This window comes from Ptychodera flava, chromosome 21, assembly GCF_041260155.1.
Source record: "Ptychodera flava strain L36383 chromosome 21, AS_Pfla_20210202, whole genome shotgun sequence".
NCBI classification, from domain to species: Eukaryota; Metazoa; Hemichordata; class Enteropneusta; family Ptychoderidae; genus Ptychodera; species Ptychodera flava.
In genome coordinates this window covers 28,186,485-28,203,082 of record NC_091948.1, presented here as the reverse complement: position 1 = coordinate 28,203,082, position 16,598 = coordinate 28,186,485, and the positions used below count along the sequence as shown (strand labels likewise).

At 40.7% G+C, this 16,598-nt stretch overlaps 1 protein-coding gene across 2 annotated transcripts in view; it reads left to right on the top strand.

Moving 5' to 3' along the window:
• LOC139121922 (zinc finger protein 493-like) overlaps positions 1 to 16,598 on the top strand; it is a 27,711-nt gene extending 11,113 nt beyond the window's left edge. For both annotated transcript variants that reach the window (XM_070687244.1, XM_070687245.1), the window contains one exon: positions 8,680 to 16,598. In XM_070687244.1, coding sequence (XP_070543345.1) covers positions 8,700 to 12,044 — 3,345 coding nt within the window. In that variant the 5' untranslated portion in view covers positions 8,680 to 8,699 and the 3' untranslated portion in view covers positions 12,045 to 16,598. The remainder of the gene's footprint in view (positions 1 to 8,679) is intronic.

The following is a 16,598-nucleotide window of genomic DNA, read 5'->3' as shown; positions in this document are numbered from 1 at the left end:
GCCGTAGCCTTTCAGATTACCATTGTTGAGTTGGTCAAGCTCGGCTGCAATCTATAAAGTGCCGGGGAGCCAAGTACATCAAACTCTGCCAGCAGACCCCACCATGCATTCCTGCCTAGTCCTCTAAAAAGCATAAAAAACCCAGCCCCCCTTGGGTGTTGGGGACTGGCGGATAGGTTTCTGGACCTTTCCCTGTCATTCGACACCCTGCGAACCCATTTTGAGAGGAAAAGGCATTCCTTGTCAGAAAACGTGTCTTCAGATGACCCTGAAATGCACAAGGGATAGCTACATGTAGTGCCATCGACTTGGCAGGATACAGGGTACAGAAAAACAGCCCAAAATCCACCGACTTGGCTGCGGGCAATTGTGTAACGGCTGTCGGTGCTCAGATTCTGGCTACACCAAATTTTGACACAATTTTCACAGACTTTGAAGGAAAAGGATTAAGAATGAGCCCGTTGAGATTCGCTTGGTTAAGTTGATTTTTCAGCAGTGTTTTGATAATTTTCAGTTGTTCTTTCAGCATTGTCTGTGTGGCAGGGCAAAACTCTTGGGCTACATGCAGTTTGCTCAAATGGGAAAGCATGCTGGGTGACCGCGACCGCCTTTGTGCAGAGGAATGCGATGATGGATTGTGGTTTCAAGTCGGGCTGCTTCAGGATGGAGTCTTCACAAAGTTTCTAAAGTTTGCCCATTTATTGACTGCATCAGCCATTTAATACGTTAGGCTGATCTGGCTTCTGTGGAAAGTGCACTGACAGGGACTTCACTTCTTTGTTACTGTAGTCTGCAGTTTGGTTTACTTCAATACCATGTGGGTCAAATACGGTAGAATACTTTATTTTCACTGGGATTTTATTTCACTTTTTTTGCGCACAAGATTTTTCTGTTTAACCCTTTCACCCCCAGCTCCCTGTGTACAGGTCCAACTTTACCATAGAAAACAATGTATTTGGGAAAAACCATAGTGGTGAAAGGGTTAAGTCGCCTCAAATTTTACCGCCATCCACACTCGTGAATATTAATGAGTATTCCTCCATGCATATCGGCAGTCAAAACACAAACATGATGTCGTACTCACAGCAGCCACACACACACACACACACACACACACACACACACATACACACACTGAAACAAGTACACCAACACATATCTCAATTACACAACCATTTTAATTGAATACAAATAATAGATTAATACAGTAAATAAATACTGACAATAATTTCTTAAAGTACAGTGTCTGATAATGTTGATGAATTAGAAAACTGAAAAAGGCTGAAGTTTCATCATATTCATAGTCATAGAAGGGTACACTGTTACCACACTGCCTGGCTATAGTACTTTACATCATTGCTAATTTGCTGTAGGTTTGCCATGTAACTCACTCTTCGATCAAAAATCTAGTCCTGCTTGCACAAAACTGCTAACGATGATGTCCTGTCAAGATGACAATGCTTCAAGGCATTTTACCAACCAGTTCACATGTAGGGGCTTGATGATCGAAGTTCGGAGATGGATGTTCGCTTCGTTATTGCCGCCTGGTCACCGATTTTCATCCTGGTCGAAAGTCTCAGCAACGCGATCAGCATACCAGGACTGGTAACAATTCTTCAGTTCATCTTTGTATTCTTTGTTGACTGCGAGATCATGTGGCTGAAGACGGTCAGTGCATGTTTGGGGAATGAAGAAAACGCTGATGTGGTTTCTCTCTAACAAATCGTGCATTTCGCTGGAACGATTGGCCTTGTACACGTCGAATAGGCATAACACACGATGATCTTCTGTAAGGCCGAGCTTGCTGTGTTGATCTCTCATGTACGGGATGATGACGTTTTTCACGTAGCGGACCTTAGACTCTTCATCACTCCAGTGAGACTCTTGGTGATGTCCCAACCCTCGGGAAAATTCACAGAAGGATGGGAACGATAGGTTTTGTCACCATAGCTAACTTGAGGTGGCAACAAAAGTCCTGCTTTGCTGATCACTAGAAGAATGGTGATTTGGCATTTGTCGTCGATACCGTTGATGGTCACTTGTTGTGAACCTCTTTCTTCCAGAGTCCACTCTCTGCCGGGTACAAGACTTACATCAGTCTGGTCCCAATTTACTATCAGTTCTGGTGGCACATTGTTTTCACTAACAACCTAAATGACACGCTCATGGAAAGCACCCTTCATGGCATCAAAGTCACTCAGCTGTCTTTTCACCCCTTCGTTCCCTTCCACTTCACAAAGCTCATGCGTTTCAGCAGTGACTTCGCCCATGACTTGGTTATGGTGACAGAACCACCATACTGTTGAAGTCTACCTCGGTCAAGCATTTGCACAATTCCTTGTGCAGCAGTTATGACGATTCTTGCATTAATTCCCCCACCACTCAGTCGTACTTTTTGGCCTCACTGATGCACTCTGATGTCAATATCACGACCAAGGAGAACTGGCTGACCTCTCTGACCTTTCCATAGTATTGTGAATGACGTAGTCGGATTTTGACGTAGTCTCTGGTATGAATCTCTTATGCATCAACAAATTAAGTTCGGTCATTGAAGTGTCCAATATCACTACCAAAGTTGGAATGTTTTAGCTTGTGTTCATGGAGTCTCAAAGCTGAGAAATTCGCTGTCAGAATATTGTTTTAGCAAGCGTTCATGAAGTCTAAAAGCCAAGAAATTCGCTGTCACTTTCATCTGTCGAGGACTTTGGCTGCGGATGGATGCTCTGTGTTGGATGCTGTGTCGGCACAATCCTGATCGATTAGCATGGCAACTTGAAGCTGGTTGGAACAGTTGACTCACCTCCAGCTTGCGTATCACAACAATGATACAAATGGTCTTTCAGTGTTCTGCCAAGCTTTTGCATCAGTGGGGTCTGAGGGCCCATGGAAGCTCAAAAAGTGGGTCGCTGTTGAAAAAGGGGGTCATTCTCAAGACAATTATACACTTTATTACGTGCCATACCCGTGTTGTTGTTTCGAAGTTCGAACTCGCAGACCCATGAGTGCTGCGATTTTATGGTTCTACCTACAGTACAAGGCAAGTAAGAGTACTCGTTCGGAAATTCATGTTGTCTCAGGTCATCGTATTTCGTTTATTATTATGCTTTATGCATACTTTGCAAGTCATTTGGTTGTTTTTGGCATCGTTGTGGAGCCAGCTGAAATCACGTAACCATTTTTCATGAAGACGTCGAACATGCCTGTGTGACAATTTCAAAACTTGCGTATGATTTTACGCAACTGAGTTTTTATTTGCGTAAAATGTATTCAAAATGCGTACGGCTAAGGAATCAGTATCTGAAGTGAGTTGGGCAGTCTTTTCTGTAGAACTTGGAGGGTTTCCTGTAATGCGCATGCTCTATTAATAAAAAACAACAACCTGGGGAGCTTCAAGGTGTAGCTGAACGCTTGCCATGCCGTGATGCAAGTCCCGTATATGATCGTTGAGCAGCCCAATGAGTTCATGTTCAAAGAAAAGACCTTCTGACTGTGAAATTAGTGTTTTCAAAGGGCCAACAAAAAGCAGATACTGTTCAAAGTCCAGCGGGACCTCTCAAGAATGCAACCCGACAGATTCTAAATGGTCATCCGTAAACACTTTCCAAATAACATGCGACGTAATGACCAACTGTATTGTGTTACCAACAAGTTCAACATAGACTCGATCGATTCTCGAATGTTTTGCATCTGTAGTGCCATTGTCTGTACAGAACTGATTGACGTGACGTTTTGTGATGATGAAATACAATGTTGCATAAAGTGCTGCGGTCTGCTAAAATCTAAAATGTTGCAATATCATGATAAATGTCACTTGCAAGCAGGTGCATATGTTCTAATTTTGTCCTGCATAATACAATGCAATACATGCAGTGCGGCAAGTACGTCGTGTCATGGGGCAGCATTTCTCAATGCGTATTAGTTTACACAGTCATGATTTTTTTTGCGTATTTCAGAACAATTTTGCGTAAAATGCGCAGGATTTTGCGTTAACGGAAACACTGGCCTGCCTCAATGAAGGCTGAGTTTCCGATGCATGGCTGCTCAATGTTTTGAGACTGCTCTGTTTCTGACTGATGCGTTTCCGTGTTTCCGATGTGGATGGCAGCGGCGTGCATTGGTTTTCAGTTTCCGAGGATGTAAACAGCTGAGACACGATGTCATGTTCGATCGTATTGTCTTCACTCGTCCGGTTGTTGGATTTGCCTTTTTAGGGCGGAATTGGTCCAAAGAAACTAAGAATTGTTCTGCCTCGGTGTTTTGATTTATTCACGGAAGCAATTTTCCTTTCCAGAGAGTACTGTGAGGCATTGAATTTAACAGAGACGCTGACTGGCTGACTTGAATCTAGCCAACCTAGTTCGCGATTATGCAAATAAAAAATCACTGAAGGTTGCTATGGAAGCAATACGTCTCATGTTCTCACGAGCAGCATGCACGCATGAGCAGCGTGGAATGTATACTTCCGCGTTTGGCCTTTCGCGTATAGTACGTAAATAAGTGTATTTTTTTACCGAAAGTTTAGTGGGACTGATGGCGCGCTGCGCCTTGCGGACCCGATGATTGATTTTTTTGGGGTCTTCAATTTTATTTTTGCGGCAATGGCGCAAGGCCGCGGCCTCGGCAGAACACTGTCTTTGGAGCCGTTGAGAGCATTGCTGATTCCCATGACCTTGAATGACTCTGCAACCATATCAGGTTTAGCCTTCAACTGCCTCTACGTGCATCCCATCCAGTGGACTATCCCTTGTTTTGGTGCTGATTTGGGGCACTCGCCGGGGTTTGTCGAAGCGACGCGTTGCTGGATGAAGTCGAGCCACTCCTTCCTCAGATAGTCTTTGAAAGGCTTGTTTATGTCATAATCGAGCGGCTGCAACTTCAATGTACATCCTCCAGGTATCATAACACAATCCGTCTTGTTGGTCTGTAGATAGCCAGTGATAGACTTCTCGGTGACCCCAAAACAAGTAAAAAAATCATAAGGGATTGGTGATTCTTTACATAGGGAAGCCAGATCTGCCGTAACCATGTCTTCATCAATTGGGCAACACACCATCCCTTCTGCTGCACTTCAACGACCATTCCCCAGGGTACCCCAGGGTACGTCGAGGTTCAGTGTTCGCACTCCTTAACATCGGGAGTGGGGTGGTGGAAGCGGCTACTGGCATCTGAAATATTGGGCACATCCTCTTTAGCGGCGATACTTCTCGTGCAGACTGCGCTCAGTTGGCTTGTCTTGGTCGCATCCATGTTACGTCTTCGAAGGATATCAGAAGAAGTCTGGAAATAGGGAGAAATGAAGAGATATTTTTCCCCTTGAAACAAAGGGAATGATCTATTTCGAAAGATTTTCACAGCTTTGAAAAATACAAAAGGGATACTTGTATTTTAACGGATATCACCACGACACTTCATTGTGTTGCATGATTGCAAAGCCTTTGTAACCGACTACTGTAAAATTAGTCACTCCACAAAGTTCCATCATCCCCGTAAATTTCCAGCTAGATGAAACTTCACTGCATGTGATTTCCATCTAATGTCAGTGTCCATGATTACTGAAAAATTGTTTAATACTGTCATGATTCTATCAGTATCAACAATGCAATGGCAGCTGAAAAAAGCACATCATGCTTTTTGCCCTTCAAACAGAACTTTTTCTGCTGATAATGTACTCGTTGTTGATTGGCCCTGTCTACATGATGGCTCTCAAAACCTAATGACGTGTCACTGTTGTAAACAAATTGTGTGGATGTGTAACTTTTTTCTGTCCGTAGGCCATGTCCCTAGTCAGTTTGCTTCCATTTGATCACTCACACAACTGTTTTGCACTCTCTCTCTCTTTTTAACACACCCTTTCTCTCTCAATTTCAAAGTAAAGGTCTGTAAAGGATGAAATGATTCATAAAATATACAATATAGGGATGGGGATGATCGGTTGGGCATTTTTGATGTGGTGGCCATCTGACCGTCAGAATAGAGTGCACGATGTCACCGGCACATTAACATTGTTCTCATTATTTATTCCAAGAAAAAAATAAATTTTTGATATGGTAATTCTCGTTTTGGAGGATGTGTTGGCCCAGAAAAGGGCTGTTTGGATTGTGCTTTCAGCAATTTATGAGGGGGGCTTTATTTCGTATTCGAACGGTGCCCCTCTCAACAGTCGTTTAGTGAGGTCTTCGACACTGTCGCTGATGTAAAACCCGACATTGCAGATTTGCGCCATACCAACTCATCTGGAGTGGAGTTTTGCTGGCTTCTTTGGTTTTAACAGAAAGTCATCCTTGACTTTCAAGTGCAAGTCAATAAATCATGCCAGAAAGACAGCACAATCTCTCTTCAGACTTGCAACTTTTTTACTGTCATAGGTGATTGCAACCATGTTTTTATCGAATAGCTTGTCGATGTCCCATCTGAGTTCATGTCGCTCGCCAACTCTCAACTGTGATCGGCCATAGTAGGGCATACCTACGGCAGTTACCCCTCTGATGATAACGGTCGTCATTATGGTGATGTCAGTGTCGTTCGAATGAGGTTGAACTCTGATTTTTTGAAGCCCATACAGGGATATTTAAAGGAAATTCAGCCAATAAGAATCGTGATTTCTGTACATGTAAATTTTGTTTGCCGATCAAACTCCCTCCCCCTGCAGAAACCCCCTTGCCATACTGCACTTGTCAAACTTCCATTTTCACATGTCCAAGACTTGTCAATTGGTCATCTGCCTAGCAAACGCAGACTATTGATACAGTGCAGCTGATTTGCACCTCCAAATAAGAGATCTTGATTGCAATGCTGTACTGTTTGTGAGGGAACCGTGTTTATGAAATTGAACAAGTTGCGTGGCTTCTTCCATGACCCCATATTTAATTCTCAGTGTTCAATTTATTTCAATTTTTCTCTGACTGCAGCTGTCCATCTTGATGTTGGAAATATTTGGTGATACTAGCTGTTATGTAGCGTCATTAGCTATCATTTTCCATGAATATTTAAGAATGCCATGCCACTGACCATTTCTGTGCTGCTTTTATTGAGCCTAACAATGGATGCTAACCTCACACAACAGAGCTTGTTAGTGCCTATGGACATCGCCCGGGGGAAACTTATAGGTTTGGTCATGTCCGTGTGTGCATTCGTGCGTCTGTGTGTCCGTCCGTCCATTCACACAGGTATCACAGAGATTCACATGTCCTCGAGCCATTTCATTTAAACTTGGTACAAGGATTAAACTCTATGTCATATATGCACGTCGATTTGTTTAATGATCGGAGCCAATATAGCCGTGTAGCGGCTATGTTATTAAAAAGGGGGGACTATGTTATCGACAATGCCTCTTTGAAAAACAGCTCTGTTTCTAGAGCGACTGCACTAAATTTGATGAAACTCTGTAAAGATATTCGTCACACAAAGCTCTGATAGCACACAATGAGATATGTTTGTATTGCATCAATTAATTGCTAATTTACATATTTGATGAATTTTTGTAATTAGGGTGATATGTCTGGAAATACTGCAGCAAATTTGATGAAACTTGGTACAGATCTTTAGCACTCAGTCTCATAATTGTGTACAAAGATGCTTACCAGTGTCATGCGAATTAATTGGTAATTTGCATATTTAATTTTCCTAATGAGTGGCGGTTTTTTAGAAATACAGCATCAAATATAATGAAACGTGGTACAAATGTTGATCTTTCAGTATTGTAATACTGTGCAAAGATATTAAGCAGAATCATGTCAATTGATTGCTAATTTGCATATTTGATGAACTTTCATAATTAGTGTGATAGATCTAGAAATGCTTCATCAAATTTGATGAAACATGGTACAGAAGTTGATCATCCAGTTATGTTATGGCATGCAAAGATATATATAGTACTATCATGTAACTTAACTGCTGTTTTGCATATTTAATGAATTTTTGTAATTGGGCTGAGATGTCAAGAAATGGTTCATCAAATATGATGAAACTTGGTACAGATCTTGAGCTCACATTGCTTTAACATTGGAATGAAGACACTTAGCAGTTTCATGTCAATTAATTTTTAATATACATATTTAATGAACTTTCCTAATTTGAGTGATATGTCCAGGAACACCTCATCAAATCTGATGAAACTTGGTACAGATGTTGATCTCACAGTGCTGTAATACAATTCATTGACTCTTCGCAGAATTGTTTGAATTAATTGCCATTTTGCATATGTAATGAATCTCTGTTTTTAGTGTTAATTTCCAGAAGCACTGCATCAAACTTTATGAAATATGGTACAGGTGATAGATAGTCTGTCAGTGTTGTAATGGGATGCAAAATGTTTGGCATCCTGTCGATTAATTACTAATTGATGCATTTAATGACCTTTTGTAATTAGGGAGGCAGCCCACATTGTTTTACGTTTTCACCACTATGGAACTCATTCTTAATCATAGACCCAGTTAATGAACGGGACTTTATCCTCTCCATGGACTTGCGATCAAACTACCCATTAACAAGTGGGGACTGTGTCATCAATGATGACTTGTTTGCTCTGTGCTGATAAGATCAATAACCTGAGCTGTAAGCTGTAAGTAAATGCTAATCATCCAGTCATTACTGCCTATACTAATGAAATATAAGCAATCATGTTCAAACTGAAATGTTTTGACCACTCTCTGAACTGTCCTGTGTCAATTTACTTTTCAGAACAGCTCTAAGTGACCAACATGGCGGATGAAATCTTGAAATGTCAGCGATGCGACTTTGAGGCAGAAACCTACACCAGATTAGCGTATCATGTAAAAGAACAACACGGTGATACAGAGGAGGCCACTGGACAGTTAGTGTCACAACCACCAAATGAAATAGAGGACATCGATGGAGAATCACAGGCTAAAGAATCACAAGTAGAGTCACAGCCTGAAGAATCACAAGTAGAGTCACAGGCTGAGGAATCACAAGTAGAGTCACAGCCTGAAGAATCACAAGTAGAGTTGCTGCCTGAAGAAAGTGAGACCCACAACCAAACAGATCTAAATTCTATCATGAATGTAAAAATTAAGGAAGAAAAAATAGATGAAGATGAAGCAACTTTTGAAAGCTCTGTATCGCTCAGTGAGGACAAAATGGAAGTAGATGAGCCTGACAATGAGAATAAAGGCAAAAAAAGTGCAGATCTTTCAGACAGTGTATTGAAACATCTCTTGACCCCAACAGTATTGATTGTACCCAAAGTTAAAATCACACCTTCATCTCAGACATCTGCTGCTGTTTCAGATTCAGTAAAACATGGCAAGGCTTTTATCTGCTACATTTGCAATCTGAGCTTCAGTAAAAAAGACAGACTAGCTGCTCACATTAGCTACGTGCATGGCGGTGAGAAACTCTACCAATGCCACGAGTGTCAGGAAAGATTTACATGGAGAGATACCTACCGGAAACATCTTCATCAAGTTCATAATATAAACACAATACACTGCGATGCATGTGATTTCTCCTGCTCTACTCGAGCAGCGTTGATCAAACACAAGCAAATCCACAAGAAAACTACCAGTTACCACAGGTGTGGCACCTGTTCCAAGGTATTTGCTAGTGAGTCTCTGTTGAAGGATCACAAGAAATGCCATGAACAGAAGAGTACAGTGATCAAAGACGACCCGGATGGAGAGAAAACCCAACCAAAGACTGTAAAGCCTACCACTAGAATTAAGATGACCCGTGTTACTTGCGAGACCTGCAATCTACAGTTCAAGCTAAGAAAGTACTATAACAGACACAACCGCCTTGTTCATGGTATTTATATCAGGCCTCCAAGCAAACTCTTAGCCAGTAAGAATGAAAGTGAAAGTAATACTGAAAAACCCACAGTTTATGTATGCCATATCTGTAAAAAACAGTATACTCACTACAAAGCCTTTTGGTATCACAAAAGAAAAGTTCACAATATATTTGCCCATCATGAGAATGCTAAACAGCAAAGTTCAAATACCCCAGTAAGTTTAACCTGTAGTGTCTGCAATGTTTCATTTGCAAACTCGGGCAACTTAATGAGGCATTATAGAAATATTCATAATAATACAGAATTTAAGAAAAGTGATAAAGAATCTAACCAAGCAGCCAAAAGTCAAGCTACAAGTAGCGAACCACAATGTTTTCCTTGTGATTTGTGTGATCGTACATTTGAACGTCAAAGCTACATGAATATCCACAAGGCGAAATCGCACCCAGGGGAGCATAGGAAAAACCTAAGGTGTAAAGAGTGTGGGAGACAATTTGCAAAACTGCACCACTTACAATGCCATGAGAAATGGCACAAAAAGGCTAGAAACAAACCGTTTAAATGTAAGATGTGCGAGAGAGGGTTCTTCAAAAAAGTGGACCTGATACGGCACAGTCAGGTCCACAAGAATGATAAAACCTACACTTGTAATGTTTGCCAGCAAAAGTGTTCATCTCTCAGTGCTATGCTGATCCATAAAAAGAGTCATCAACAAGCGAAAGGCTCTCCGGAAAACAGTTGCCAAGTATGTGGCGAGGTTTTCCATTCGAGGTCAGCAAAAATTCTTCATGTGAAGAGTCACCCAAATGTCTTAAACTGTGACGTGTGTTCATATGCTACTATGGACGACAAGAGCCTGAAAACTCATTACCAGAAACACATCAACCCAAAAAACAAAATGATAAAGTGCACATATCGCAGTTGTAATTATTCCTGTAAAACAGCAGAGGGAATCAAAGCTCACATAGCAACTCACTTCAATGGTAGTTATTTTGCGTGTGAGATGTGTGAGTTTCGCACAAAGTACAGACCAAATCTGTTTCGACACATTGAAGCCGTGCATAAGAAGAAATCTGATGGTGCAAAGAGTCCAGCAGAAGTTGGCAGCCCGAACGAGAAAGAAGGGGAGTCGCCAGTGAAGAAATCGCCTATGCAGAAACTTGTCCTGAGGTTGAAGACTTTGCACCATAAAAAAATTAATTCCACAACCGCCAAGGTCTCTGAGGAGGAGGAAGAGGAGGATGACATAAATGATGCTTCAGAGTTGCCCATGAAGAAATGCCGTGTTTGTTTCAAAGAATTCAAATATGCAGCTGAGCTGAGAAGACATGAATGGATCCACACCGATGACAAGCCTTATGTCTGCAATCACTGCTGGAAGGGGTTTATCCATAAGGACAAACTAAAGTCTCACCACTGTCAACCTGTAGGAGAGAAGGGTTTCAAGTGCATGTATTGTAATGAGTACTTTGATTCGCGCACTCAGCTATCCCTGCATCAGGTAACTCACCGACAGACAGATGTCAGGGTCAAGTGCTCCCTCTGTGATGAAACCTTCAGGTCTCGCGTAGACTTGGCGTCTCACCAGTACACCACACACAATGTCGAAGCCCAACCAAAGAGAGAAACTGGCGGGTACACGTGTGGGCATTGCCAGAGACCCTTCAAATTATGGAGGAACATGAAAGTCCATATTGAGAAACCAGGGCCATGTAAAGGAGTCACACCTGTTCCAAATTCAGCTTCCGCTCATCAACAGATATCATCATCTGGTGGAAGCAGAGCTCATTCCACTACAGAGACTGATTCAAGAGAAACGTACAGCAACAGTTACTGTGGGTCCTCTCCGCTGGACTTAAGTGTGAATGACGACAACTCAAAAGATGCAGGGATGGTAATCACCAATGTATGTTCATTGACAAGCGATAATGATCGAAGAAGTCCAAGTTCAAGTCGACTACATTCTCTCCTGCTGACAAAGAGTAGCACCCCAGAGAATCGTGAACGTAACAGAAGTGGGCATGATGCCGCCTCAAACGGCACGGATGAAGGCTTCAGTGAAAAGTCGCACAGTGACACAAAATCTCAAAGTGAAGTCACCGGTCTTACAACACCGAAGCAGCGAGATCGTTTCAAATGTAAGCACTGTGAGATCACCTTTCCTGATGTAATGCTGTTTACAATTCACATGGGTATCCATGGCTCTGATTATCCATTTCAATGTAGTAACTGCGGAGAGAACTGTGGTGATCGTAATGCTTTCATGTTACATTTCATCGGACAGCACAGTTAAACTAGCCAATGCTAACAGTGTTAAATCCTTTCAACTCTCATTTTTCAGTTTTGGAAAGTTATGAGAAATTTTTCCGTTTAATTCACGTTTCTGTGATACTCTTACTTTTATTTTGTATTTCAAAGTTAATAATCAGTGTTGTGTTGACTTTCTGTTGAGGAATGGGCATTGATAATTTCCCGGAAATCTGACAACCGATAATTTTGTAGTTACCAAATATCACGACTACACATTTTTCTGGACAAAATAGTAGTGATATGGTAGTACCTGGGTGATGTATTTTTTCATACAAAAAGTTTACTCAAATTAGTTTGTATTTATCATGTGTGGAATTTTTTTAACAGTTGTTTTCAAAGTTCATAGTGGTGGTGAGTAGTTTGTGCTATTTAGATTAAAAAGTCTATTGTTGTTTTAAAGCACCTCAGCATCTTGACAAAAAAGTTGCATTTCAACTCTAATGTGCAAACAACAAAACATTCTCTATCACAATGCAAGTAAACATCTGCAAAATACTTCTTAAAAACACTAAGTTTGTGAAAGTGACTTTCTGAAAGCTAGTACAAACGTGCCTAAAGAACTGATTTGAAACTTAAATGTCATCGTAGCCAAACTTTGAGTGTAACCCACTTGCTGAGTGTCTATGAAGGCATCATGACCCTGTGGCTAAGGTACTGGACTCATAATCAACAAATAGTGTTTGTGAGATCTGGTGTGACTTGAGAAGCAGATCAACCATCAGAAGATGGTTACTTCAAGACAGTAGTGTGGTGTTGTAGCCTTGGGCAAGGCTTTGACTCTTTATTACTCAATAGGATAGTTAGTGATGGGTACCTCAACCTGTAAATGGGTTTTACCCATTGGGATACTCTTTATTGCTCAATAGGGTAGTGGGTGAAGGGTACCTCATCCTGTAAATGGATACCCATTGGGATACTCCTCATTGCTCAATCTGGTAGTGGGTGATGGGTACCTCATCCTGTAGGTTTAACCCATTTGGATACTCCTCATTGCTCTAGTTTGGTAGCAGGTGATGGGTACCTCATCCTGTAATGGGTTTTACCTATTGGGATACTCCTCATTGGTCAATTGGATAGGGGGTGATGGGTCACCTCATCCTGTAAATGGGTTTTACCCATTGGGATACTCCTCGTTGCTGATAGGTCACCTCATCCTATAAATTGGCTTTTGCCTGTTGGATAATGGTGTGTTAAGTTACAGAATACTATTGTGGTTACTATGTAACTGTATGTGACAAGTTTGTATATTGAAAGACCTAAGTGTCTGGACCATAAAACAAGTCAACCAAGCAAAGTTCAAAATCACTTTGAAAGTAACTGTTAAAGCTTGAAAGCTGAAGACACCTCTTAAGGCTGTAAAAACGAAATTCTATGAAGAGAGTAGTGCAAATCTCATTGTCAGATTTTGATATTTTGTCATGGCAACCGTGATTTATTAGAATCTTTTAATTGCTACTGTCAAGTACTAGTAGTTTGTATGCCAAAGGTGGAAGTTATATTTAAATATTTATAGAGCAAAATAGGATGGTCTTTCTTCAGGATTCCAGGGCTTATGTTGACCTCAATTATTGCTTGTTAGAACTTTAATAACAATTCATTTGTTTTATTTGTTGTGTTTAAGTTGTTTACTTGATTAGCTTGAGCTACATTGCTGAAAAATATATTGGATATAATTGTTGAAAGCAGTAGAAAATATGTACATGCCTGCATGTGTCAATAAATGAACATTTAATGTTTCTTTTGGCAAAAAATAATTTGAAATTTGAATTTTAAAGGCAATGCCGATGACCTTACAGCTGGGCCCATAGTGGAACTTTCCAAACATTTTTAAAATTTCACTGCCATTTCATGGACAGGCACCCTCAACCTGCCTTTTTCACACACCCTCCACTTTGAAATACCGGGTAGTTCTGATTCAACTTTTATGAATGCAAACAGTCAACAGTTTAGAGGCACTGGAGTGTGGCACCGCTACAGGTTTAAGTTTTACCTGTAATTTTCTCATGAATCTTGGATCATTGTGGAGTAGATATTTGTACTGGGTTCAGTAGATTTCAGTAGCAAAAGTAACCAATCAAATTCACTTATGGTCAGCATTTATTGGTAGTTGTTACAATTCCTATCTGTGAGTGTAAATTTTGACTTCATTTCAGCATTGTACTATAGATGCACTTTTCCCATGATCAGATGATTACTGTGTAAAAACATGTCTGAAAGCTGGATGTCAAATATTACCAATACCAGAAACACCTTGCGATGTGTTTGTCTTTTGTTGGATTTTTTGACACAGGTATAATGGTAATAAACTGTGGTTTCAAGAATGTACATGATTATTAAAATTGAAAATATTTTAATTTCTTTTGATATTTGATTCTTTGTAGGTAGTGTGAATATCTGTGTAAAATTTAGGGATTTACAGACTAAGTGAATAGCAATGGGGCGACGGAATTTAGCAGATAAATGAAAACTTCTGTGTTTAACTTAGCAGTTTTCACTACTTGGTTTTCTACAAGAAATGATGTTAGATAAAGTCATGTTAAGAAATGTAGTACTGTGAGAGTAGATGTAAATTGAGAATGAAGCACATCTTTTTCTACTATTGGACTGGACAGATTCTGCAGTCTTTGTGGTATATGTACAACCCTGGACAGCCGACATTACACACTTACAACACAGATTAACATACATGGTAATTGTATGTATATTGTACAGGACTGAAATGCAGATTTTTTGAAAACCCAGGTAATAAGTGTACTTAGTAGTCTCGCATGCCAGACCTCAAACCTGCGCAACCGCAGGTTAGGAGGTTTGGCTAGAACCAACGTGCTATATACTGTCCAATAGAATGCTTCGAAAATCGGAGAGATGAAAGTGTACATCTGTTGTTTATTCATGACTGTAGGCAGAGCATCTAAAAATACCCTTTTGAACTCGACTGAATGATTGTGTCATTCATCCAGAAATGTTTCATTTGAAGTCAACTGCCCTACGTTGACCTCAGTACAACTTCATGAAATCAGGGTTTACTCTCTCCCCAGCAACTGTGATGAAATGAAAAACGATGTGCAAAAGATGCTCAATTCTATGGAAGAAAGTGGTGACGGACAGCCTGACCCCGAAGCAGGAGGTAGTTATGACAGATTATCTGGAAGGAAACGATGTTTCCGTGAATTTGCCGACATGATATGGCAAATCTCTTGTTTTATGATTACTCAGGGTGTTGCTTCAATGCTTGTGATTGTCGATAGTCGACATCAACCTCCATAGAGTTTACTTTTTCCTTTTGCTCCGTCCCAACGAAGCTCAGACTTTTGGCCCCATTCGACTGCCAATGAGGTGATGGTGAATGGCCTCACAAATAAATTCTCGCTGTAGATTTTTACTGGAGTTTTTTTTTCGGCATGGGTATATGAAACATTGTGGGCACATACAGTGAAAATGCTTTGTATGGTCCTCTGGAAGCAGTGGTCCAAAATTGTACCTATTAGCCTGGAAAGACAGCCTACTTTTGATGTCATCACATTCCTGAGCAGTTGGTTCTTGCCAGACCTCGTAACCTGCGGTTACTCGAAGCTCGCGGCTTCGCCGCTCGCTCCGCCACTCGCTCCACATGGAGGTTCGAGGTCTGGCATGCGAGACTCAAGTACTTAGTTGAAGGTAAATAAATGCCTTGTGTCTTTAGCTGAACACTGTTTAGATTTCATGATATCTGTACTGCCTCTTTTCAGTTTTAATTCTTAATGTTTCACTGCCAATGGCTGCATCAGCCATTTTCATTTACTGTACTTGTTCGTCCAGTTTTGACTTTTAAATCACTCTACCTTGGAGTTGTGTTTTTTTGTTCATTTTTAACTTTTTTGAACACTCCCTCCTGTCAGATTCAGTGAAAATCACCGTCTATTATTAAGTGCTGTAGACTGTGGAATAATTCATGCACTGTGCTTTAGACAAATTACTTTCTCAAACTCATAAGCTGGGTGCTTTGTTCACTCATAGACCCTTGGATCTTTTTCTACAGTCTAGTTTCAACATCCAACTGTAAATGACTTTGAAGTTTTTCCTTTAGGGCAAGTGTCTGAATTAAAGGTATACAGTCACCTGTAATCTAAATATGCCTATATATGGTCAAAGGGGCGTTCCGTGGTATTCAAAATGCCCATATGAGGGCACTGTTTTTTAAAAGTTGCCACCCGCTTAAAATCTGTGATTAGTTAGATTTTCTCATTCCATGGTAACTGTGGCAAAATTGGAACAGGTGACAGTATACCTTTAACCCTTTTGGGCCTAAACCCCTATATACCGTATAGTGGTAGCTTTGGTAAGTAACCAGGAAGTCAGGCCTGAAAGGATTTTTAGAATTTTATACGACCGCGTCTTTTTGACACAAGGGATTGATACCGACTCATCTGCCTTTATTTCACAATCTGTCAAAACGTAGCCAAACATTTCATGTTAGAACGCGATCAAGAAATGTACTCTAGACTATGTAACTGATCTTTTGCAAACAAGTAAATAAAGAATTCTTTTTGCGTCGAAA